Source organism: Malus domestica, chromosome 02 (assembly GCF_042453785.1).
Source record: "Malus domestica chromosome 02, GDT2T_hap1".
In the NCBI taxonomy this organism is placed as follows: Eukaryota; Viridiplantae; Streptophyta; class Magnoliopsida; order Rosales; family Rosaceae; genus Malus; species Malus domestica.
Genome location: NC_091662.1, coordinates 5639159 through 5662088, shown reverse-complemented (window position 1 = coordinate 5662088; position 22930 = coordinate 5639159). Strand labels below are relative to the sequence as shown.

Genomic DNA, 22930 nt, shown 5'->3' with positions numbered 1-22930 from the left:
AACACGTGGTGTATCATCTATATTCCCATCACAATGAAAAATTTCTCCCATCAATGGAGCTTTGTGTCCAAATTTCTTGAGGTGTGGCTCACCCTTGTCCAGGCTTGATCAAGAAGACGGGGGCATAGACCCCCGATGGTTAGACCGGAAAGTTAGTCGGAACCCGACCAATTTACTTTTGCATTACATTTTCGGCTGCGACCAGCGAAGCCGAAAACAAAATTGAATACAATCAAGGAAAGTTCTCTTATTAGAAAAATTATTTTTATTCAAAAAACAAAAATAATAATTAAAACGGCAGCGACCTGAGAAGGGTATTTCAGTAAAATCAAACGACGTCATTCCCGAGAATTGAGAAACCGACAAAACTATATTTTACGCGGAAACGCTTCGAGGGCAAAGGCGCCGAGGGCTTCAATTTCTGGTAATATCGTTGAGCGCAAAACTATGTCATCAATGTCGCGAGACGCCGGCCTCCGTCGCATGACGCGGTTCGCCGCCGCGCTAGCCGTAGTCATCTTCTCCCTCGCCGTCGTCGCCCACTGTTCCAACAATGATTCCGAGGTAAAATATCATCTCTTCCCACAAATTTGGAAGAAAAATTTGAGTCAATTGTTTATAAAATGAGGCTTCTGGAACTTTCAGGTGAGTTGCAGCCGGATCTGCGTGGCGGAGAACTGTAATTGTAAGCTCAATCACTATGCTTTCTCGAAACTCAACTTTGCTTCGTTATTAATTTAAAATTTTTATTTGATTTTAATTATTTGTTTAATTTCGTGTTGATGTTTGTAAATTTAGCGGTTGGGATTCGATACGGGAAGTACTGCGGGGTAGGGTGGACCGGCTGCCCGGGAGAGCAGCCCTGCGATGATCTTGATGCTTGCTGCAAGATTCATGATGATTGTGTTGGCAAAAAGGGTAACAATTTTACTTCAATTTTTATTTTGTTCGAATTTTGGAAGTATAAAGTATATTTTTTTAAGGAAACAAATGAAAAGGGTTTAAAAACTTTGAGTTTTAACGAAAATGACAAATTAAAGGGGGGAGTGAATAGTAACATGATTAACTATTTAATGTAAAAATATGGTTTTTCGTTAAAGTGAACAGTACGAAAGCTTTGGGTTAAAGTTGTTTTTTTTTTTTTATGATTCGAGTGTCGGAGCTTTCGCTTTGCTGCAGTAATGTGGTTGTTTCAGAGACTTCACTGATTTAATAAGCTTTAGAAACTTTATTTTTGGATGAATGGGAAACAAAATGTCAAATGTGGGTGGCCTTTTGATGGCAAAAAGAATCAATCTTTCGATTATTTGAACGTAGTGATGAATTGGGATTTATAATCGAAAACTTTCTGGTCCAGTCATTCAAAAAATTCCCGGTCCAATTTTCACTAGTTTCGGATCCTTTTTATGATTTCTTAGAAACTTGTGGTCTTGTTCTGTAGAAAGAGTTCGGGTTTTATTTTGCCGAAGAATACAAAATCATGAACGAAAACCAACTTGTACTTGGTTAAATTCTAGGCCTGCTCCGCTATAAGATATGGAGAGTGGGAATATATGATATTTCCCCGTGAGAAGGTACTTTATACTTGAGGGCACAATTGGTGGGTTGATATGTTAGTTGTCTGGTGCAACCAGCAATACACAATTTATAACTACCAAACCTATAATTAATAAACGGAAGACAACTTGGGCAAATGTAAGTTGAATATGTTATAGAGTAGCAGTTCGTTGTGAACTGTGCACTTACAGTCGTTTGTTCTTGCCATTTTGTTGCTGGTTTGTATGTGGATGATTGTAGATGAAAGCTCTTTGATCTAGTAATATGTTGGTTTTATAGGTATGACCGATATTAAATGCCATGAGAAGTTCAAGCGCTGCATAAAGAAAGTACATAAATCTGGGAAGGTTGGATTTTCTAAGCAGTGTCCTTATGATACCGCTGTGCCTACTATGGTACAGGGTATGGATTTGGCTATCTTACTGAGCCAGTTTGGTAACTCGAAGCTTGAGCTGTGATTTGCCGAAGAAGAGAGACATTGCCCGGGAGTAGAATCATATATAGCACCCCTACTTACAATTGATCTCCAACACCCGAAAAATGGGAGTGGAACTCATTTGACAGAAATGAACTAACTATGATCGAGTAAATGGATCCTCGGATCTACATCTACCTGATTATGTTTTGCGTTACTGACTCTTATACCTTCGTTTTTACAATTGATTCTTATTCTACAACTTTGTGGTTGTTGACATGAATTCAACAATTGGTTATCCCGAAAAATTCATTTTCTTAGGTTGTTTATAATGTACAGAAAGCGAGTTGGATTTGCTCTGAACTTTATTTTTTTTGTGATAATTTTGTGGTTATGTCCAGAACAATGTTATCTTGGTCAGTATTTAGTTTTATCTTGGAAGCGGAACTAAGTGGAAGCTTGGCCTCCCGGCCTCTGAAATGAAGACGAACTCAAGCTCCTTGTTTGCTTACCTTAACTCAGATGATAGTGAGGCTGAGGAAGATCATCCTAGAAAGATTTCCACCGTCAATGCTCATACGACTGCCAATATTTCTTGCAGCGTCATGAACTTCTTGTGATTGGCACATGAGAAGAGTGACCGAGACAATGTTGCATTCAACATGTTGCAGGTAAGTTTTTTCTGCACGGACTGAGATTATGACGAATGTAAAATCCCATGAGAAGGTTGGGTTAGTGATGTGCCTGCTATTGTATATATTGTGCAGAAGAAAGTTGGTGCCCACCTGAAAGCACACAAGCAACAACTTTTCCTGGGATTATTATTTAAATCGGGCACATTCTGCAGTTAGATGGCTTGTAATGTATGAAATATCTAGCTAGCATTCTAACTTGTCCATCCCACTTGGTGAATTCTTGCTCACAAGTTGGCTCTATTCTTTGAAATGTCAAAGTGGCGTTTGTCGGCAGATTCTTGGCTGTCCCGGAGATATCTCTTTTTTTATATATCTCTTCTCATCACGCAACAAGTGATGTAAAAGAACGGCATGAAGTACCGTATATGAAAATATATCCCCGATTGTATGCTAGTCTCCTGATGCTTGGCTTATATCTCAACTCATATGAGGGAGTTGCGTGGAGAAAACCTTCCTACACCATATGCTTCTCTCACATTTGCTTTATTATGCAAGTGACACATGAGCTTATATGTGAGAGATTGTAACGTAACGGATGCGAACAAGTGACAAAACAACAAAAAATGACTCATATGAGACTATTATAAATGACACCAATGCCATGACAAGTAACAAAATTCAGAATTTGTAAGTTAGAAGTTAGGTTATGTATGGTTGGTAGGTCAGCTAACTTAAGAAGATGAGATGAGCCTAATTCTGCAGGACCAGTTATAATCCAATTTCATCATATAATTAATTAATTAATTAGGAAGCTTCCTTCTTGTGCATATAAAAAAGATTGATAGTTTCAGAATCTTTTAACTATATTTTATAAATTAATGGAAAAGCGAACTATTTGTATTTAAGACTTTTTAACACAAGGACAAATTCAAGACAATAATTTTTTTTTTCAATGTGTCAGTGATACGGCTTGGTACATTAAATATCTTAATACAATGGTTGAATTTTTTTTTTCAAGTTTCTAACAAATTGTATTATAACATTTTCTATATCGAGCTGTGTGTCGGATACAATAAAAAATTTCTTTAAGACATAATAAGGAGTGCTTATAATAATTGGAGTGATCTGTCCATCCACATGGATTCCGTGATTCCTTTTTAACGTTAGCATATGTCACATTCTTTCACTTCCAACTTTAAGTGCCTCCTCAAATCAAAACTTTATGTATCGTTTACAATATTTGTTTGCTTGTAATGCACTCAAGGATTAAAATATTCATGAATATATATTGATTGATGATTGATAATAATTTTTTTAAGATAATGATACTTGTGAAGTTGAAAAATCTAATCCTCGTATCTATTAACCAGAAAGATTAGTTATCACGATATCATAAGCAATATCAATCAATATATCTACAAATATAGCACGATATTATTTGCATCACTAATACTTTCATCCATAATTACACTGGTGTCCACATCCTTTTACCTCAAAGATATCATTGATCTCAATACAATTTTACCCTCAAAAGAAAGAAAAAGGAATTTACAAAAAGATAAAAACAAAAAGAAAAGGCAATCGATTAGAACAAAAAAATAAAGACAAATAGAGTTTATTACCAAAAAATAAAAAGATTAAGACAAAGACTTTAATTATTTTATTCACTGTGAAAAAAAAAAAGCACAAAAGGGTAAGTTAGTCAAAGCCAAAGACGGCCTCACTGTCCTTATGCTGCACCCCATCACACACAAACTCAATCACATTTTATATTTACCGTGTGATCAAGGAGAAGACTTGAAAATGATCAGATCCCTTCCAACTGATTCTTCTTATCAAATAATTCGAATCTTTAAAATTTGATCTAACTGTTAAAAATAAGAATTCACTCTGAAAGTTATAATAATTTTAACTGTTGAATCAAATTTCAAAGATCGTGATTGCTTGACGAGGTTGATTTAATGGAAGGTTCCGACCAAGTCATAGCTTTCCCATGGAAAAATTAAACTTCCGCGAAATTTCAATCTCCAATTTTCCACGTCCCTTCCTCTAAGAAATCCACGTCTCTTTCCTTTTTCCTAATCCCAACTATTCTCACACGCTTCGCCCGAATCAAAACGCCATCTCGATTTCTTACGCTCCGAGAAAGAATCGTATAAATTTTGCGAGTTCAGAGCTTTCGGTTTTGAAGGTTCTCAAATCTTGAATCCACCATGCTTCACAGGAGCTTCAAGCCTGCCAAGTGGTAATTTTTTCCTTTTTTTTTTTTGATGATTTTTAACGACCTGTTTGGTTTCCGAGAATCTTTGGTGAGGAGAGAGGAAAATTAGAACATAATTGTGTAACTGTGTGATGATTTTGCGCGGGTTGACTTACTGTAGAGTCTTGAGTCTTTGTCATCGAAAATTGTGTAATTATTGAAATTTTACTGTTGTATTGATGGATTTTGGCGGGTTTTTGGTGCAGCAAAACGTCATTGAAGCTTGCGGTTTCGCGGATAAAGCTATTGAAGAACAAGAAGGATGCACAGGTGAAGCAGATAAGGAGGGAATTGGCCCAGTTGCTTGAGACTGGCCAGGACCGGACTGCGAGAATTCGGGTTTGTCTTTGATCATCATTTCGTATCTATTTACAATTGAAGTTCTTTGTTTTTTGGTTTTTCTATGCTTCAGATTTTAAATTCAATGTTTTGGTCTTGTACGGTAGAGTATGCTTCTTGATGGATTTGGTCCTTTTGGCTTTGACAATAAGTGTTCTAATGGCGAATAGATTTCGAGTCCAGAGCAACTAGATTTTGCATTATTCACTAGTTTGTTTAATTTGGAGACCTGTTCTATGAATATTGCATTTTGGGAAGGTCTTGATATGTTTTGTTTTTCAATTATGTTGGTTGAACTGGTTTTAATGGGAGAGGAAGCCCAGTTTTGCCAATTTAAAGTGTGGCGGTGCACTCGTGAAAGGCCAAGAAATGAATTAGAAAACGGAACTTCTTGCCCTGGCTGTTTGTATTCGATGTCTGATTATAGTAGCAGCCTCTACTTTTTGGAGTTTCCTGTGTGGTACATACATTTTTTTGCTGACTTTTACGGAATCCTGTATCTCAGGTTGAACATGTGGTCAGAGAAGAGAAGACAAAGGCAGCATTCGAACTTATCGAGATATATTGCGAGCTTATTGCCGCACGCTTGCCTATGATTGAATCACAAAAGTATGTAAATCTATTAAATCTTGAATTGTTTTGGCATCTTTTATTCATTCATATGCTCTTATGTTTAAATTTAGCAGTATTTTGTTATGCATCAGTTACGTGGTTCTTTGTCAGTGCTTCCTTTAACATTGTGTATTTTATGATAGGTACATAGCTTATTCATATATTACTGTTTCCGCAACTAAGGATTTGTTTTATATTTTGACAGAAACTGCCCCATTGATCTGAAGGAAGCAATTACAAGTGTAGTATTTGCATCTCCAAGATGCGCAGACATACCAGAACTCATGGATGTTCGCAAGCATTTCACAGCTAAATATGGAAAGGAGTTTATCTCTAACGCTGTTGAATTGCGCCCAGATTGTGGCGTAAGTCGCATGGTATGTACCTTGTGCAATTTCCTGGATAATTTTATATGGAAACCAATTGCAGATGGTTGAGACATTGTCAAAAGTCAACACTCAGTAGATTGGTTTTATTGATCATTTTTTAATATATTATCGTGTCAGTTAGTGGAGAAGTTATCTGCCAAATCACCCGATGGCCCTGCCAAGATGAAAATCTTGGCTGCAATAGCAGAGGAACATAACGTCAAATGGGATCCTGAAGCACTTGAAGAGAAAGAGTCTAAGCCTCCAGAGGACTTGCTGGTAAGATTTATTCCCCTCTAGCCTGGTTCATTCATTGCTTGATATTACATAGATAACATAGAACTAGAACTACATTTCATTGTTTAAGACACGTCCGTTTATTGATATACTTTTTTGACATTTTAGCAGAATGGGCCAAATACTTTTGGTAGAATTCCTGCGGAACCTTATCTTGGCCCACCTCCTCCTAATCATGATGTCAAGGCACCTTCTAATGCTCAGGTTCCACCTCAAAATTATGGGAATTATGGTCCACCCTCGAACTTTAACGAGCAGAATGCAAGATCTTCACCTCACTTTCAGGATTCTGCTTCTTCAAATGTTTCTTCCAACAAAGCAACCACATCTGGCTCATTTCATTCAGAAGTTAGATCTTCAGGTACGTTAATAGTTATTGGAAGATGGTGATTTAATAAGTTTATTATTTACAAGTGGTATTTTTATTTTCTTCTCTGTCTCATTCTTAATTTGACATTCCCACACAGGAAATCAAAATGATGGGATGGAAAATAGGCTTTTGTCTCCTGAGGATGGAAGTTCTTCTTCACCGGGTAGGCAGAGCTGGAACATGAATTTTAAGGATGCTGCTTCTGCAGCACAGGCAGCTGCTGAATCAGCAGAAATGGCAAGCATGGCTGCCAGAGCAGCTGCTGAACTTTCAAGAAAACATTCTTCAGAGTCACGGGATAAGTTTAGCCAGTCAGCTTCCTTAGCTTCCAGTAGAACTTCCACAAATGCTCCTTCTGCGAGTAGTCACCAAATGCAAGATCGATATCCTCACCAAATGGCAGACCGAGATTCTCAAAATAAGTCATCTGAGACCGAGAAGCGTGATTTCACAGATGAAGTGCGTATGAAGAGACAGTCTAGCAACACTAATGTGCAAGCAAGTGAGATGCAAAGTGGAGTGAAACCAGATAATATTTCGCATTTTGACAATGCAAGATCTGAAGAGAAATCTAGTAGGCCATCCTCCCATTCTAATTCTATGGGAGAAGTGAGTACGAAGAGACAGTCAAGCAACACTGATGTGACGTATGGGAGTGAGATGCAAACTGGGAACACACCTGCTAACATGTCTTATTTTGGCGGTATGAGATCTGAAGAAAAATCTAGTAGGCCTTCCTCCCGATCTAATTCAAGCTTTGGTAGTGAAGATCAGGAAGATGTTTTAAGAGGGAACTTGGAAGATATGAGGACTGGAGAACAATCTATGAGGTCCTCCTCTCATTCTCATTCAAGAAATTTTAGTAATGACCATGAAAATGTTTCAAATGGCTCTGTTGAGGAGTCTTTTGTTAACGATGTTAACATCTTCCAAAGCACAAAGGAAACAAATTCTTATGGAAATGCTGCTTTGGTTTTTGATGACTCTGGTTCGGATGATGATAAAAGTAAATTTGAGGTGGAGGACAATAAGGGGCAAGGATCTAGTTTGTTTTTTCCTTCCCCTGATAGAAACTCATTCTCTCCTTCAGCAGATTTAGATCCTTGGAGCTCTAGACAACAGACGGATGAAGTACGATTTAAGTCCAGTTCACAATTAAGTTCTTCATCAGTGAAGCACTTGCCTCCTGTTTTTTCAGAAAATTTGGCAGGTTCCATGGACTCTCCACAACCAACTGGTTTGTTGCCTGTTGCTTTCGATGCTTCAGATGGCCCAAGTTCAGACAGTGAAGAGGAGTTAGACAAGCTTGCCCAGAGCACAGTTTCTAAAATTTCTCCTATGCAGAGCCAAAGTGCAAGTCATAGGTCATTAGGATCTTCATCCTCGGAGGAGATATATGTGGGTTCTAACAGAAAGCCAGGGTTACTGCCTTCTTTTCGTAATTTGGAATCTGCTGAAGTACCTCCTGAGAGAAGCCAAAGAGTCGAAAATAGAACCGTCCAGGAGGAAAACTATGATTTTGATGAATTGCCGACTGGTCGGCCATCTGTAACGCTAAGGAAATCTGGATTAGATTCAAATGCCAGGGACGATGTTCAAGCATCAAATTTGCGTCAAACTATGAAAGATAGTGAGATTTCAGAGGGATGTAGTTGTGTAGAAGACACTGACAATGAGCTGAGCTTAGGGATGTTGACAGGTGGGCTGCGAAATAAGGGTTTAAGGCATCCACCGTATACAAAGAAACTATCAGGAAGCTCTTCGTCTGTCAAACAAGATACTGGAGATACCAAGGTTGAGCAACCTTCCTTCCTTCCATCAGTCAGGACTTCTGTTGTCTCTGAAAGGGAGCAAGGGAGCAAAAGACTGATCAAGGAACGGAGCACACGAACCTCCGTCTCATATGTGGCTTCTGATGATGATTCTTCAGAGGATGAATTGTCACATAGAACTGTTAGAAGTAGCCAAGACTCGATAAAACTGATTCAGGAACGGAGTGCAAGAACCCCCGTCTCATATGTGGCTTCTGATGATGATTCTTCAGAGGATGAAGTGTCACATAGAACTGTTAGAAATAGCCAAAACTCGTTCAATAAAAAATTGGGACCTGAAGTAAAGGCAAGCTCCAAATCAACGTTTTCATTCTTTGATTCAGAGGATAGTGAGCCGGAGGAAGATCTTCTCACAAAGATTTCCACTAGCAATGCTCGTCCAAGTGCTAGACTGTCTAGAAGAACACAGCCGTCTTCAAATTCTGTTAGAAGTTCTAGCTCAAAGACAACAGTTGTGTCTGACGTGTCAGGGACTTCAGACTATGGAAAACCCTCTTCAAAGAGTTCCTATGCCACTGAAATTCAACTAAAGCCCTCGTCCCAGACCAAGAGCTCAGATCAGGAGTGGAATAGACTAGTAGAACAAGCGGCTCCTGGACCGGTACGAGAATCCAAGAGGGTCTTGCCCGTAGAGACTTCAAATTCAAACAGAAACTCCTCTTTGAGGAGTTTTAATTCCAATGAAACTTTACCAAAGCCGTTGTCCCAGACCAAGAGCTCAGAACGCCCAAGAAGTCAAGAGTGGCATAAACCAGTAGAACAAGTTGTTCCTAAACCAATGCCAGAGTCCAAGAGATCCTCACTTGTGGAGACTTCAAAGTCACATGGAAACCCCTCGTCAAGGAGTTCATATGCCACTGAAAGTCTACCAAAGCCCTTGTCCCAGACCAGAAGCTCAGAGCACCCAGGAAGTCAGGAGTGGCATAGACCGGCAGAACAAGCAGCTCCTAAACCAATTCGAGAATCCAAGAGGTCTTCACCGGAAGATGTAAAGACTTCTATGTCATTTGGAAACTCCTCTTCGAGGACTTCATATGCCACCGAGACTCTACCAAATCCCTCGTCCCAGACCAAGAGTTTGGAGCGCCCAGGAAGACAGGAGCGGCAAACACCAGTAGAACAAGCAGCGCCTAAACCAGTTCTGGAATCCAGGAGGTCCTCCTCGCATGTAGAGACTTCAAAGCCATTTGCAAGGGAGCAATCATCCGAAATTTCTCAAAAGATTGAAACATCTAAGTCCTCAGGTTCTACAGAGAGTTCATCAAAGGAGAAAGCTTCTCATGTCCACCCAAAGCTTCCAGACTCTGATGACATAATCGCCAAGTTTATGGCTCTTCGGAAGAATCGACAGTAAACATAGTTCTTACCACATACATATATAGGATATGTGATCACATCAGGTTTTGTTATTCTTTGATATGCTTGAATTTTTTATGATTGTCAAATAAAGCGTTGATAGCTGTATCGTTACTTCGCGTCGAAATTGAGTCTTATATTTTCTTTCCATTGCAAATATGATGAGATTACATTTGTTAGAGAGTTCTGTAATAAATACGTATAGGTTTTTCCCCGACTTTGTTAATTTTCATTGTAAATGGCCAACGAGAGTTGGATCTAATATACTGATGATATCTACGAGTTGTAAGTTGTTTGAGTTGGATCTAATATACTGATGATATCTACGAGTCGTAAGTTGTTTGATTATTTTTCTGACAAACCGTTATGGAATTTTAAACTACTCTAATTTGGGGCGGGAATACAATTCGGGTGCAAAGAGGCGGGCACATTTCCCTAGCGGTTCGATTTCCAATGGCATGTTCCTAGGATGACAGTAAAGTGTGTGAGGTCCCAACCGAAGAAGCTGGGTGAGAACTGCTTTACCTAACAAGGTAAACACAAAGCTTGTGAGCCAAAACCCACGTACAAAAATTTATAAAAAGGAAAAACAAAAAAATGTTACAAGCTCAAATTTGCTTCTTTCTGTAGGAGGATTTTCAGGAGATCAATGGAGAAAACCCGAAAGCAGGCGATTACGGCCGGTAATCCGACTGTATTGCAGAGCCAGAAGTTACAAGAGGTAACTGCATATGTAGTTTTCCTAATTCGAGATTACTTGTGTACTAATCATAAAATTAACAATTAAACTTGGAGTTAAAATAATGTGGCAGTATATATTGAAAACTAGTGTGTACCCAAGAGAACCAAATGCTCTCAAGGAACTGAGGATTGCTGCTTCAAACCACCCCATGTAAGTCTTCATATTAATTTCCAACTATTACACCAAAACGTAGGTGCAGTAAAGCTGTGAAATTAAAAAATATTGGCGCAAAACCGAGAGCAATGGCGCTCTAGAATTCATACAGCCCACTCCACTTAGTGGGAAAGGCTTGATTGTTGTTATTGTTGTAGCATGTCTTATGTGGAACCATTTTATCCTTCGCTCGGATCAATCTAGGGTTTAACAGTTTTACTGTGCAGGGCTTTCATGAGCACTTCACCGGATTCCGGTCAGTTCATGGCCCTTCTCTTGAAGCTGGTGAATCCAAAGAAGGCAATTGAAATCGGAGTTTTTACCGGCTACTCTCTTCTCCTCACGGCTCTCACAATTCCTGATGATGGCAAGGTTGGTACTTGGTACATACCTCTCTCCAATTCAGCTGATATATGTTTACCTACCGCAAACGTTATGCCTTGCAGATTACGGCCATAGACACCGACCGAAAAGCATACGAAATGGGGTTGCCAAGTATAAAAAAAGCTGGCGTCGAAAACAAAATCGACTTCATTGAGTCCCCAGCTATGCCAATTCTTGATAAACTCTTAGAAGACGTAAGCCGAGAAACTCAGTACTCTAAGACTTCGGAAAGTGATAACCGCCTACCCATTTTCTCCTTCTGTATAACAAGAGTGTGCAGAGGAGAAAAGACGTGCGAAAATCACTTCCCTGAACTTTGTTTTTGACTCTATCCTTTCAGTTTCTTGTACTTGAAGATTGGTACTGCTTCATGCATGTTTTTCTGCAGCCAGAGAAGGAAGGGAGTTTCGACTTTGCTTTCGTTGACGCGGACAAGAACAACTACTGGAACTACCACGAAAGGCTAATGAAACTGATTAAGGTTGGCGGGATGGTAATGTATGATAACACACTCTGGGGAGGAACAGTTGCTTGGCCGGAAGAGGATGCTCCGGAGGCCAAAAGGGAGTGGCGGCGGTGTGCAATTGAGTTTAATGAATTGGTTTCCGCTGACGCTCGCGTCGAAATTTCCCAGGTTCCATTGGGCGACGGGATCACAATCTGCTGGCGCGTTTGCTGATCCAGTAGAACAATATACTTGATAAGCAAGCATTATGCATAACTAGGGTTCCATATTTACAAAATTATGTTGTCAAATATTTAGTATTATATTAATCAGAAGGCACATTTATCAAGAGAAGTCATGAATAAGAATAATAATACCTAAAAATATATGGAAAATAAGGGTGTATTATTGCTACTTCGGACCAAACTACATGTGAAATAAAAAAGAGCAAAGCCTAAAATTTCCTTTGCTTTTGGTGATGCTTGGTTTATTTTGTGATTCGTCTTGTATATTTTATGTTTGTTTGAGTAGATTTGTATTGGCCCTTTGTGGTTGTGGGTCATATATGTATGTTTCTCTTCTGAATTGTATTCGCGGTTTTATAATTAGATTTTTAGTGCTGATGACTCACACAATGATGATCAGGGAGATTGAGATACCTCAGTAAGTCTTCTCAACTCCTGAAAATGGTAGATTGCAGTGACGAAGCCACCAACTGGTCTATTTTTTATAATAATAAAAAATCAGTGCAGATTCACCTTTATAAGAAAAAAAGAAAAAAAAGGTATTCAAAGCCATTTGAAATGTCAGCTAAATTGTTTTGGATTGAAACTCAATGTAGAACAAGTGCGTGGTCCTTATTTTATGTCTATTGTTTCAAATTCCGCAGTTCATCTCTTCGTTTTTCATTTTTTAAAGACAAAATATTTATATGTTGTTGCACGCTATTGCTGCATAATATTTTAATGAAAAAGATGCATCAACGCTTAGCTCATACGAATATCAATATTACTGATACAAAATTCGTCCTTTTAACAAATAATTAATGTCGAGCTAGTAGCGTGTTCATCTCAACTTTCATTTGTCACAGCCTTGCTGAAATGTACATTTCCCAAAGCTCATGCCAAAGACAAAGGCAGTACAACTTTCCTCAACAGCGGTTGGTGGAATATATGTCAGCAGCTTGGTGGGTGGGTCGGGTGCCACGGGAGAAATCCCCAACTCATCAAAAACATATTTATTTAGAGAGGTGTTGATTCGGTTCACCATCGCTGCTGCAAATTCAAAGTCCAAAGACGGAAGACTCGGCCTTCACCTTGGATCATCGGGTAATTCTCTCTTTCTTCACTGGTATTCTCTGTATAAAAAACCCAGAAAACTTGTAGCCTAAGATATCTAATTGGAATCGTGGGAAGTTTAGTAGCTGAGAAATGGGGATGTGGGTTATCTTGCTTGATCAAAGTTGGTGCGAGTAAACGGGCTTGTAGTTTGGTTGGTTAAGACCATTTGTCCGAGATTCCGGGTTCAAATCCCTTTCCCCACTATTGGTTTTATCAATTTGTGGAATTGGGTTGATGGGTTATGTTATGTTGTCTGATTTTATTTTATCTTCATAGAAAAAATTTTAGAGAAATTTTATAGACTGTTGAGCCTTCACTGTTAATTTAAAAAAAAAAACATCCAGCAGTATTCACTTTAACGAAAAATCACATTTTTACACTAAAAAGTCAATCCTGCTACTTTTCACTTTACCTTTTATTTTGTCGTTATAGTTAAAACTCAAAGTTTTCAAACCATTTTTATTAATTTCCCTTAATTTAAAAGGATCAAAATGTGGGAATTTGTTACTCAAAAGTTCAGAACTTGGGGATTTTTGGTGCCATTGAAGTTCAGTTTTGCAGTGGTACCCTCTCTGCCATTGTACAACATGTCCATCGAGTTTCGATTAATCTGTCCGTAACTGTTGGATTTGTAGAATTGCTTGGACTAGTTGCTTTCTCTTTGCAAATGGAGCACAGCGCCAAAAAGGACCTGAATCTAGAGAAGAAGGGACTGCTGCAGAGTGACGAGTTATATCAGGTTACAACGCCGTTCCCTCAACTTTCGCTTTGCCTGTTTCTGATTAAATTTGTTAAATCTTGTTTTTTAACAATGTCGATGTGACAGTATATCTTGGAGACTAGTGTGTATCCACATGAACCGGAGCCTCTCAAGGAGCTTAGAGCTGCCACCGCCAGCCACCCGAGGTTATGATCCTACATATCTTAGCAGAACTTGTTTTAAGATTGCCTGCTTTTTAAGTTCATTAAGCTACCAAGCCAGGCTAGAACTTGGCATACACTTCGTCTAAGCGAGCGAAAACTGTCGAGCATTTCTTGATCAAACTGTCGAGGAGGGTTTTTAATTAGCTAGTTTGTTTTCAGGGCTGAGATGGCTACTGCACCAGATGCAGGTCAGTTAATGGCCATGCTGTTGAAGCTAGTAGATGCAAAGAAAACTATTGAAGTTGGCGTTTTCACCGGATACTCTCTCCTCCTCACTGCTCTTACAATTCCTGACGATGGCAAGGTCTGTCACTACTAATATCTGAATCTGCTCTTCCGGTCGCGTTGAGCTCATAATTTGTTGTACTGCAGATTGTAGCCATAGATGTGAATCGTGAGACGTATGAGCAAATAGGGCTTCCAATCATAAAGAAAGCCGGTGTTGAGCACAAAATCGACTTCATTGAATCCCAGGCCCTACCGGTTCTTGATAAGCTACTAGAAAATGCAAGTATTTTACGTTTCAAACCATAATCTTCAGCCGAAATAAGAAAAACCATAGTTGTGACATTTTTCGCTTTCTCGTGGTTTTGTTTGCAGCATGAAAACGAAGGAAGTTTCGACTTTGCTTTCATCGATGCCGACAAGGTCAACTACTGGAACTACCATGAGAGGTTAATGAAGCTGTTGAAGGTGGGTGGTATAGTTGTCTATGATAACACCCTCTGGGGAGGAACGGTTGTAATGCCTGATGAGTTGATTCCGGAGTTCAGGAAACCAGGCAAACAGGCGACAATCGAGCTTAACAAGTTACTTGCAGCCGATCCTCGTGTCCAGATTTCACATGCTTCTTTGGGTGATGGGATCACAATTTGTCGTCGACTTTACTGATTCTTTCTTGAAAGATGTAGCCTTACATGTCTAAAGCTCGGGGACTTGGCAATCTCCCTTGACAATTGGAGATTTGATATTTATGTTTTAAGAACTCAAAATAGTTTCAATGAAATAATTTATTGTTGAGTGATCTCTGCTTTGTCTAAGTGTTGTTAATAAACAAGATTATGCACTTAATTTTTTTCACGGTTAAGAATAAATGGAGAACAAATATATCGATGTACTAAAAAGAAAAAAAGTGAAGTTTTTTGTTAGCGGGGGTATATTAGTACTTTTATATCAATTTTTTTGTTATAATTATCAAAAATTTGAAAGGATGACTATAATTCTATATGAGGCATAAATTTTAGTTATTTTTCTAAATTTCCCTATCCAAATTATGCAGGAAACTCCCTCACAGAATGCGATGATGAAATTCTAGGAATCGGATTCCCTTCGGATCCAATAAAACTGAGCCTACTGAGCAGGCGATCCGGGCCGTTGAAATTTGATCTAACAGTTACAAACAGAGGACCCTCTAAAAGTGATAATAATTTTAGCCGTTTAATCAAATTTCAACGATCCGGATCGCCTGCTCAGCAGGCTCAGTATATATGGATCCGAAGGGGATCCAGTTCCCAACTAATGCTCCCTTTCTATTTGATAGACTATGCAGTGAATGGAATTGCAAAATTGAATTAATAAACTTGATGAGTGTTTTTATATTTATAAGGATAAACTGCTGTTTGACATTTTGAACTATTACTCAAGTTGAAATTGACCTTTTAAACTATTTTTTGGTAAATTAACCTGAACTATTTGAAATAAGCCATTTTGGTTAGAAAGCCAACTTGTTAGCATGTCTTGTGGTAGTTTCTTCAATTACAAAATGTTAGCAAGTCTTCTGTGGAACCTTCTTATGCTTCACCCAGATCAATATAGGGTTTAACAGTTTTACTGTGCAGGGCTTTCATGAGCACTTCACTGATTCAGGTCAGTTCATGGCCCTTCTCTTGAAGCTGGTGAATCCGAAAACGGCAATTGAAATCGGAATTTTTACCGGCTACTCTCTTCTCCTCACGGCTCTCCCAACTCCTGATGACATACCTCTCTCCAATTCAGCTGATATATGTTTACCTACAACAAACATTATGCCTTGCAGATTACGGCCGTAGACATCGACCGAAAAGCATACGAAATGGGGTTGCCAAGTATCAAAAAAGCTGGCGTCGAAAACAAAATCGACTTCATTGAGTCCCCAGCTCTGCCAATTCTTGATAAACTGTTACAAGACGTAAGCTGAGAAACTCTGTACTCTTAAGACTTTAGAAAGTGATAACCGCACATTCATTTTCTCCTTCCGTGTAACAGGAGTGTGCAGCAGGCGGAGAAAAGATACGTGTGGAAATCACTTCCCTAAACTTTGTTTCTGACTCTTACCTTTTCAGTTTCTTGTATTTGAAGATTGGTAGTTCTTCGTGCATATTTTTCTGCAGCCAGAGAAGGAAGGGAGTTTCGACTTTGCTTTCGTTGACGCGGACAAGAACAACTACTAGAATTACCAAGAGAGGCTAATCAAACGGATTAAGGTTGGCGGGATGGTAATGTACGATAACACACTCTGGGGAGGAACAGTTGCTTGGCTGGAAGAGGATGTTCCGGAGGCCAAAAGGGAGTGGCGGCAGTGTGCAATTGAGTTAAACGAATTGGTTTCCGCTGACACTCGCGTCGAAATTTTCAAGGTTACGATGGGTGACGGGATCACAATATGGCGTTTGCTGATCAAGTTAAATAAAATGCTTGACGAACAAGTATTATCCATAACTTGAGTTACATCTATAATTACTACTATCAGAGAACATACACTTTGTGTAGATAAACAATTTCTCTTAATAAGTGTATTTTTTTTAATATTACATAATTAATGTTTTGTCCTCCTTATGTAAATATTATGTATCAAAAGTTAGGGTAAAATAGGAAAAATAGAAATATGATTGTCGTTTTCTCACTTTGTGTGTGTGAATAATTTCATTTTATTTCGTCCTCTTATGTAAATATTGTGTATCAAAAGTGAGGGTAAAATATGAATATGATTGTCATTTTCTACAAAAAAAAAAAAAAAGGTAAAATAGTAAAAATAAGGATATGATTATCATTTTCTCAAAAGATATAAAATTACTATTTTACCCTCCTCATGTCAACTTTATGTATAAAAGTGAAGAAGTGAAGGAAAAATAAGAAAAAAAAAGATAAAAAGTTGACAAGGCATCTTTTTTAATAGAATAGATTTACAAAATTATCGAGATAAGTCATGAATGAGAATCAACGATGTGAAATGATCGAAATAATTGAGGTTGTACTATTGCTACTTAGGATCAAACTATATGCGAAATAATTGAGGTTGTATTATTGCTACTTGGACCAAACCATATGTGAAATAATGAGTAAAGAGCCCGCTTTTACTGTTGAGTTTGCTTTTGCTTTGATGGTGCTTGGTTTTATTGTGATTCGACTTGTCTTTTTTTATTTTTTGTGTCGGTAGATTTGTATTGGCTCTGTCTTTTTTTATTTAGTTTTTAAGGAGATTAATTTTTAATTTTAATGATAAGGATAAAATAAAGGGTAAAATGAATAGTATCAGAATTAACTTTTTAGTGTAAAAATATGATTTTTCGTTAAAATAAACAATATCGGATGCTTTTCGTTAAAGTTCCATAGTTTTTAACGTGCCGAAAACACGGTCACTACAAGTAGTGTCATAATATAATTGGTTGACTTTTTTATCAAATTTTCAACTAATTGTATTGTTACACTTGATGTACCCATACCGTATTTCTAGCATACTAAAAAATCTCTCATTTTGAAGTTATTCGCCATTTCATAATTAAAAAAATTGAAGCAATGATCTTTGAATTTTGATCCAATTGATGCTTTGGTTGCTGAACTAAAAATATGAGTATTAATTCATGAAATTATTATAATGTGAAAATTCTTTTGACTAACGAACTTACATTCAAAATAAAGAGTTTGAAAAGTTCAAAGGGGCAGCAAATAAACAAGTCCAGCAACAATAGTCACGAGAAATTCTCAACTCATCAAAGCATATTTATTTATGATTTGTTGTGGGCAGAGAAGTGTCGATTCGGTTCACCATCGCTCCAACGACGGAAGACTCTACCTTCACTTGTAATCATCGGGATCGGGTACTTCTCTTTCTTTCTTCACAGTAATTCTCTGTTAAAAAAAAGTTGAGGCTGCAATGTTTTGTGCTGAATTGTTTTTATGAACAGATTGCAAAGATTTAGAATTGAGGAAGAAATGAAGGGGAAAAAAACCCAGAAACCTTGTGGCCTAAGAAATGTAATCGGAATCGTGGGAAGTTTGAGATTGATGAGTAGCCGAGAAATGGGGTTTTGGGTTATTTAGCTTGATCAAAGTTGGTGCGAGTCAATGTTCTTGTAGTTCCGTAGGTTAAAACCATTATTTCGAGGTCCCGGGTTCAATTCCCCTTTCCCTACTATGGCTTTTATCAGTTTGTGAAATTTATAGGAGTTGATGAGTTTATATCTTCATAGAAAATTGTTTTATGTTGGAATTTTAAGATCCTTATAGACTGCCTTCGTTGATTATTTAAAGGAACTTTAACGAAAAGCACGGTACTGTTTACTTTAACGAAAAACCACATTTTTACACTAAAAAGTTAATCTTGGTACTATTCACTTTACCCTTTATTTTGTCTATAATTAGTTTTCTTTATTTAAAATGATCAAAAGGTGGGAATTTGTTACTCAAAAGTTCAAAACTTTGGGATTTTTGGTGCCATTGAAGTTTAGTTTTGCAGGGTTGCTCTCTCTGCCATTGTACAAACATGTCCATCGAGTTTCGATTAATCTGTCCGTAACTGTTGGATTTGTAGAATTGCTTGGACTAGTTGCTTTCTCTTTGCAAATGGAGCACAGCGTTAAAAAGGACGGGAATCCGGTGAACAAGGGACTGCTGCAGAGTGACGAGTTATATCAGGTTACAACGCCGTTCCCTCAACTTTTGCTTTGCCTGTTTCTGTTTAAAATTGTTAAATCTTGTTTTTTTTCTTTTTTAACAATGTCAATGTGAGTGTGACAGTATATCTTGGAGACCAGTGTATATCCACGTGAACCGGAGCCTCTCAAGGAGCTAAGAGCTGCCACCGCCAGCCACCCGAGGTTATGATCCTTCATATCTTAGCAGAACTTGTTGTAAGATTGCCTGCTTTTTAAGTTCATTAAGCTTCTTGTAGCCAAGCTAGAACTTGGCATACACTTTAGTTGAGTGAGCGAAAACAGTCGAGAATTTCTTGATCAAACTCTCGAGGAGGATTTTTAATTAGCTAGTATGTTTTCAGGGCTGAGATGGCTACTGCACCAGATGCAGGTCAGTTAATGGCCATGCTGTTGAAGCTCGTAGATGCAAAGAAAACGATTGAAGTTGGCGTTTTCACCGGATACTCTCTCCTCCTTACTGCTCTTACAATTCCCGACGATGGCAAGGTCTGTCACTACTAATATCTGAATCTGCTCTTCCTGTCACATTGAGCTCATAATTTGTTGTACTGCAGATTGTAGCCATAGATGTGAATCGTGAGGCGTATGAGCAAATAGGGCTTCCAATCATAAAGAAAGCCGGTGTTGCGCACAAAATCGACTTCATTGAATCCCAGGCCCTACCGGTTCTTGATAAGCTACTAGAAAATGTTAGGATTTTGCGTTTCAAACCATAATCTTCAGCTGAAATAAGAAAAACCATAGTTGTGACCTTTTTCGCTTTCTCGTGGTTTTGTGTGCAGCATGAAAACGAAGGAAGTTTCGACTTTGCTTTCATCGATGCCGACAAGGACAACTACTGGAACTACCATGAGAGGCTAATGAAGCTGTTGAAGGTGGGTGGTTTAGTTGTCTATGATAACACCCTCTGGGGAGGAACGGTTGTAATGCCTGATGAGTTGACTCCAGAGAGCAAGAAACCAAGCAGACCGGCGACCATCGAGTTTAACAAGTTCCTTGCAGCCGATCCTCGTGTCCAGATTTCGCATGCTTCTTTGGGTGATGGGATCACAATCTGTCGTCGTCTTTACTGATTCTGGCTCGAAAGATGTAATCTTACATGTCTAAAGCTCGGGGATTTGGCAATCTCCCTTGACTAATGAAATAATGTATTGTCGCAGTGATCTATGCTTTATCTAAGTGTTGTTAATGAAGCATAAACAACTTCATCTTTGCAGTTACTAATGAAATGGCAAACCGAGGTTCGAAGTTAAACGTAAGCCCGAGTAAATGGACTTGTCATTCATACAGGAGTTCCAAACACGAAACTGAACAAAATGATCAACATTAACGAGCAAAATTTCCCCAAAGTGTTTGGCGTCTCAACCTCCAAGATAAAGGAAGTAAAGTACATCAATTTAATCCAACATACGGGGAAGAAATGCGCTATCAGAATGCTTCCTAACCCTATGTTAACGGCTTTATCATGTAAAGACGTATACTATGAATCAATCTTTGCAATCAAAAACTGTGTCAAGTCGTAGTCTGGACAGCGTTCTTCGCAAATGTTTCAGCAACCAGCAGAGGGAAAGCAATTGTTGCATCGCAATGCACCTGGTTCAACCGAAAAAAAAAGGTGGAGAATAATCAGAATGATATTACAACAGAAACGAGGATGACATATTCAAGAATGCAAAGGATACGAAAGAAAACGCTACAAGGGTTAGGATTAGGTGGATACGAAGTTATGATTAACAATCCGACCAAAAACAAGAGATAAAACGCAATGAGAAAAGTAAATATATGGGTTAAATTCAGTAATACCTTGACAGTTTTGGCAGAATCCCGTATTTTTCCCCATGATACAGCCTCGTCAGGACGCGCTCCAGAATCACTCCCATCAAACTCTTGCGCAGTATTGATGAAGACAGCATAATCCGCACCATTACGAAACATATTGGCATTGGAAATGTGATGTTTGGGCATGCCCCCTCCGAGAATGATCATTCCAGTCTTCCTTGGGCTTGCATGGACAGCTTCATCATTCATGGCCCTAATATCTGTTCAAAGGCATGCTATTATGCGATTTGACTTTCCAAGTTGATTATCAGCTGCAGTGACAGTGTAACGAGCAACATACCTTGCACTAAGTCGATGATCAGGCCTGGGCTGCGGAAAGAATGAAAGTACAACATGTCTCCCAGTGAGCCATCCGTTAAACCTGGACAATAAACTGGGATATTGTTCTGGAAAAGAACCGCAAATAGTATTAACTAACAGTGCCATTTAAGTCCTGAAACTGACCACCGAGGCAACACATATTTATTTCTAATCACTCTACTCGTCAAAATACAATTTCAGAAGACGCTGTGTCCAAGCATACTTATTGCTTATCCAACCATATTTAGACTCTAAACCAGTAATTCGTGAGGCAAACATACTATAGAAGCTTAAGAGCTGTGTTAGGTTAGGTTGATTTCTTGCCTTGTATGCCCAATAAAGGTATGAACGTCGATCATTTATTTCCTTCCCCAAGCGTGAAATCAATTTAGACGGAGTCCACAATAAGTTCTGCCAAAAGAAAAGAAAGAATTAGAAAAAACCATATTGATCACAGCCTAATCACCACCCCACACCCCCCAAAAGAACTAACTTGAAAAGAATCATGCCTGCTCAGTTTGGTCCTTCAACATCTGGTCGAAAATTGGTATGATCCAATCCTCAAATTTGCAGTAGTTGTCATTAGGAACAAGCAAATTACCAATACGATTCAAGCCTTTTGACCGTAAAAGTGCTCCCGGTAGAGAGAAATCACCTCTGTAAGTGGGCGCAAGGCATTTAACTAGATCCTCCTCTATACCCCCAGCAGTTGAAACCACAACATCCACCATATGGTGCTCCACCAAGTACCGAATTGTATCTCTAATCCCAGACGAAACCAAATTCGAAGTAAAACCTAGAAACACCTTGCATTTCACCGACTTTCTGTATTTCAAATCCCTCTCCTCCTCATTGCAATCTTCATCTATAGCCTCATCTGCTAGACTCCAATCTAGCTTCAGTGCAACAAAAATAATGATTAGGTCAAAAATAAAAGACAACTAGGTTAGTTTGGTAAGAGAAACTTACCATTTGGTTGACGATTTGAATGGCATCTCCGAGATTGGAGGCTTGGAAGCCGGTGGAGACCATGGAGCTAACGAGGCGAGGGTAGTCTACTCCCTGATTGAAATCATATCCTTCGATTTCAGTCCTTTGGCCATGCAAATCCTCTGACTCTATGAACACTGTAGAGTGCGTGGATGCCAACCGGTCATCTCCCATTGCTTCACTAACTGATTTCAAAATCGTATTTCACTACTACCGCGCTTTCTTTGTAATTTGGACAGCTCTTAGCTCACTCACTCAGTAATCTGAACTCAACACAGTCCAATCTACATTCAGATTAAGCTGGATTACTTGAAATCGTCGAGTTCACAGATTAACATATGCACATTAGTTTGTCTTGGTAGAAAAGTTACAAAATGCTGCAGGCAATCGAATCAATAATCGAATGGTCATCAAACGGGCCCTAAGTTTAATTTAAACTCGCACAAAAGGCGGAATTCGAAGTTAATAATCGAATGGTTATCAAACGGGCGCTAAACTTTCATTATCGAGTAAAAATGTTAAGAAAGCAACGCAGAACGTAATCGAAAACAACGACAGCAACAATTAAGTAAGAATTAAACAAGTAAAACAACATAAAAAATTTCAGTTCAACCAACCAAAGTTCTCACCTTCTTAATCCCATCAACTAAATTTCATATATTTTTGGAAATTAGGAGGAAGGGAAAAAAGCTTACCACCGGAGAGGGAGAGGCAATTCGGGAGCAGAGAAAAATGGCTGCCGCGATGGGTTGTGAAAAGGAAAGCCAACAACCTGGAGAGGGGAGCTGCGTGGCAAAGTTGTAATTAGATTGACTAAAAAGGTTAAAATTAAAATAAGCAAAGTGAAAAAATAATTAAA

General features: G+C 38.6%; 6 protein-coding genes across 18 annotated transcripts; 5 read left to right on the top strand and 1 right to left on the bottom strand.

Annotated features, from left to right (window-relative positions):
• The first annotated feature begins 363 nt into the window (after nucleotides 1-363).
• On the top strand, nucleotides 364-2942 carry LOC108170060 (probable phospholipase A2 homolog 1). Its single transcript, XM_029088336.2, has 4 exons — nucleotides 364-564; nucleotides 646-685; nucleotides 799-918; nucleotides 1837-2942. Exons 1-4 carry the CDS (start codon nucleotides 448-450, stop codon nucleotides 2013-2015), a joined length of 456 nt encoding a protein of 151 aa, XP_028944169.1. The 5' UTR covers nucleotides 364-447; the 3' UTR covers nucleotides 2016-2942.
• A 1473-nt stretch (nucleotides 2943-4415) lies between these two features.
• On the top strand, nucleotides 4416-10370 carry LOC103400755 (uncharacterized). Of its 2 annotated transcripts, none has more exons than XM_008339416.4 (7): nucleotides 4416-4852; nucleotides 5074-5206; nucleotides 5712-5815; nucleotides 6024-6195; nucleotides 6325-6465; nucleotides 6595-6844; nucleotides 6951-10370. In XM_008339416.4, exons 1-7 carry the CDS (start codon nucleotides 4821-4823, stop codon nucleotides 10037-10039), a joined length of 3921 nt encoding a protein of 1306 aa, XP_008337638.2. In that variant the 5' UTR covers nucleotides 4416-4820; the 3' UTR covers nucleotides 10040-10370. The 2 variants fall into 2 exon arrangements, with proteins under 2 accessions (XP_008337638.2, XP_008337637.2); XM_008339415.4 differs by having other exon boundaries at nucleotides 4601-4852; nucleotides 6592-6844.
• A 64-nt stretch (nucleotides 10371-10434) lies between these two features.
• LOC103400754 (probable caffeoyl-CoA O-methyltransferase At4g26220) lies at nucleotides 10435-12255 on the top strand. Its single transcript, XM_070814244.1, has 6 exons — nucleotides 10435-10574; nucleotides 10672-10762; nucleotides 10854-10933; nucleotides 11164-11308; nucleotides 11383-11514; nucleotides 11709-12255. The coding sequence occupies exons 2-6, from the start codon at nucleotides 10691-10693 to the stop codon at nucleotides 11997-11999; spliced, it is 720 nt and encodes a 239-aa protein (XP_070670345.1). The 5' UTR covers nucleotides 10435-10574; nucleotides 10672-10690; the 3' UTR covers nucleotides 12000-12255.
• A 615-nt stretch (nucleotides 12256-12870) lies between these two features.
• Nucleotides 12871-15053, top strand: LOC103400753 (probable caffeoyl-CoA O-methyltransferase At4g26220). Of its 2 annotated transcripts, XM_008339413.4 has the most exons (6): nucleotides 12871-13093; nucleotides 13741-13844; nucleotides 13932-14011; nucleotides 14189-14333; nucleotides 14402-14536; nucleotides 14630-15053. In XM_008339413.4, exons 1-6 carry the CDS (start codon nucleotides 12886-12888, stop codon nucleotides 14918-14920), a joined length of 963 nt encoding a protein of 320 aa, XP_008337635.2. In that variant the 5' UTR covers nucleotides 12871-12885; the 3' UTR covers nucleotides 14921-15053. The 2 variants fall into 2 exon arrangements, with proteins under 2 accessions (XP_008337635.2, XP_070663071.1); XM_070806970.1 differs by lacking the exon at nucleotides 14402-14536.
• A 2738-nt stretch (nucleotides 15054-17791) lies between these two features.
• Nucleotides 17792-20196, top strand: LOC103426660 (probable caffeoyl-CoA O-methyltransferase At4g26220). 6 transcript variants are annotated; one of them, XM_070806942.1, is made up of 7 exons: nucleotides 17974-18105; nucleotides 18193-18523; nucleotides 18650-18922; nucleotides 19025-19104; nucleotides 19284-19428; nucleotides 19497-19631; nucleotides 19725-20196. In XM_070806942.1, the coding sequence occupies exons 3-7, from the start codon at nucleotides 18665-18667 to the stop codon at nucleotides 20013-20015; spliced, it is 909 nt and encodes a 302-aa protein (XP_070663043.1). In that variant the 5' UTR covers nucleotides 17974-18105; nucleotides 18193-18523; nucleotides 18650-18664; the 3' UTR covers nucleotides 20016-20196. The 6 variants fall into 6 exon arrangements, with proteins under 6 accessions (XP_028944136.1, XP_017185390.2, XP_017185391.2 ...); XM_070806946.1 differs by having other exon boundaries at nucleotides 17976-18105; nucleotides 18193-18392; nucleotides 18744-18922; XM_029088303.2 differs by lacking the exon at nucleotides 18193-18523 and having other exon boundaries at nucleotides 17792-18105; nucleotides 18819-18922.
• Nucleotides 20185-22873, bottom strand: LOC103406800 (deoxyhypusine synthase-like). Of its 6 annotated transcripts, none has more exons than XM_070806936.1 (7): nucleotides 22767-22873; nucleotides 22051-22448; nucleotides 21591-21973; nucleotides 21406-21492; nucleotides 21062-21167; nucleotides 20746-20981; nucleotides 20185-20535 (listed from the first exon to the last, which is right to left on the bottom strand). In XM_070806936.1, the coding sequence occupies exons 3-7, from the start codon at nucleotides 21810-21812 to the stop codon at nucleotides 20455-20457; spliced, it is 732 nt and encodes a 243-aa protein (XP_070663037.1). In that variant the 5' UTR covers nucleotides 21813-21973; nucleotides 22051-22448; nucleotides 22767-22873; the 3' UTR covers nucleotides 20185-20454. The 6 variants fall into 6 exon arrangements, with proteins under 6 accessions (XP_070663037.1, XP_008344010.2, XP_008344011.2 ...); XM_008345788.4 differs by having other exon boundaries at nucleotides 21591-21977; nucleotides 22051-22355; nucleotides 22767-22861; XM_008345789.4 differs by having other exon boundaries at nucleotides 21591-21977; nucleotides 22051-22334; nucleotides 22767-22861.
• Between the last annotated feature and the right edge of the window lie 57 nt (nucleotides 22874-22930).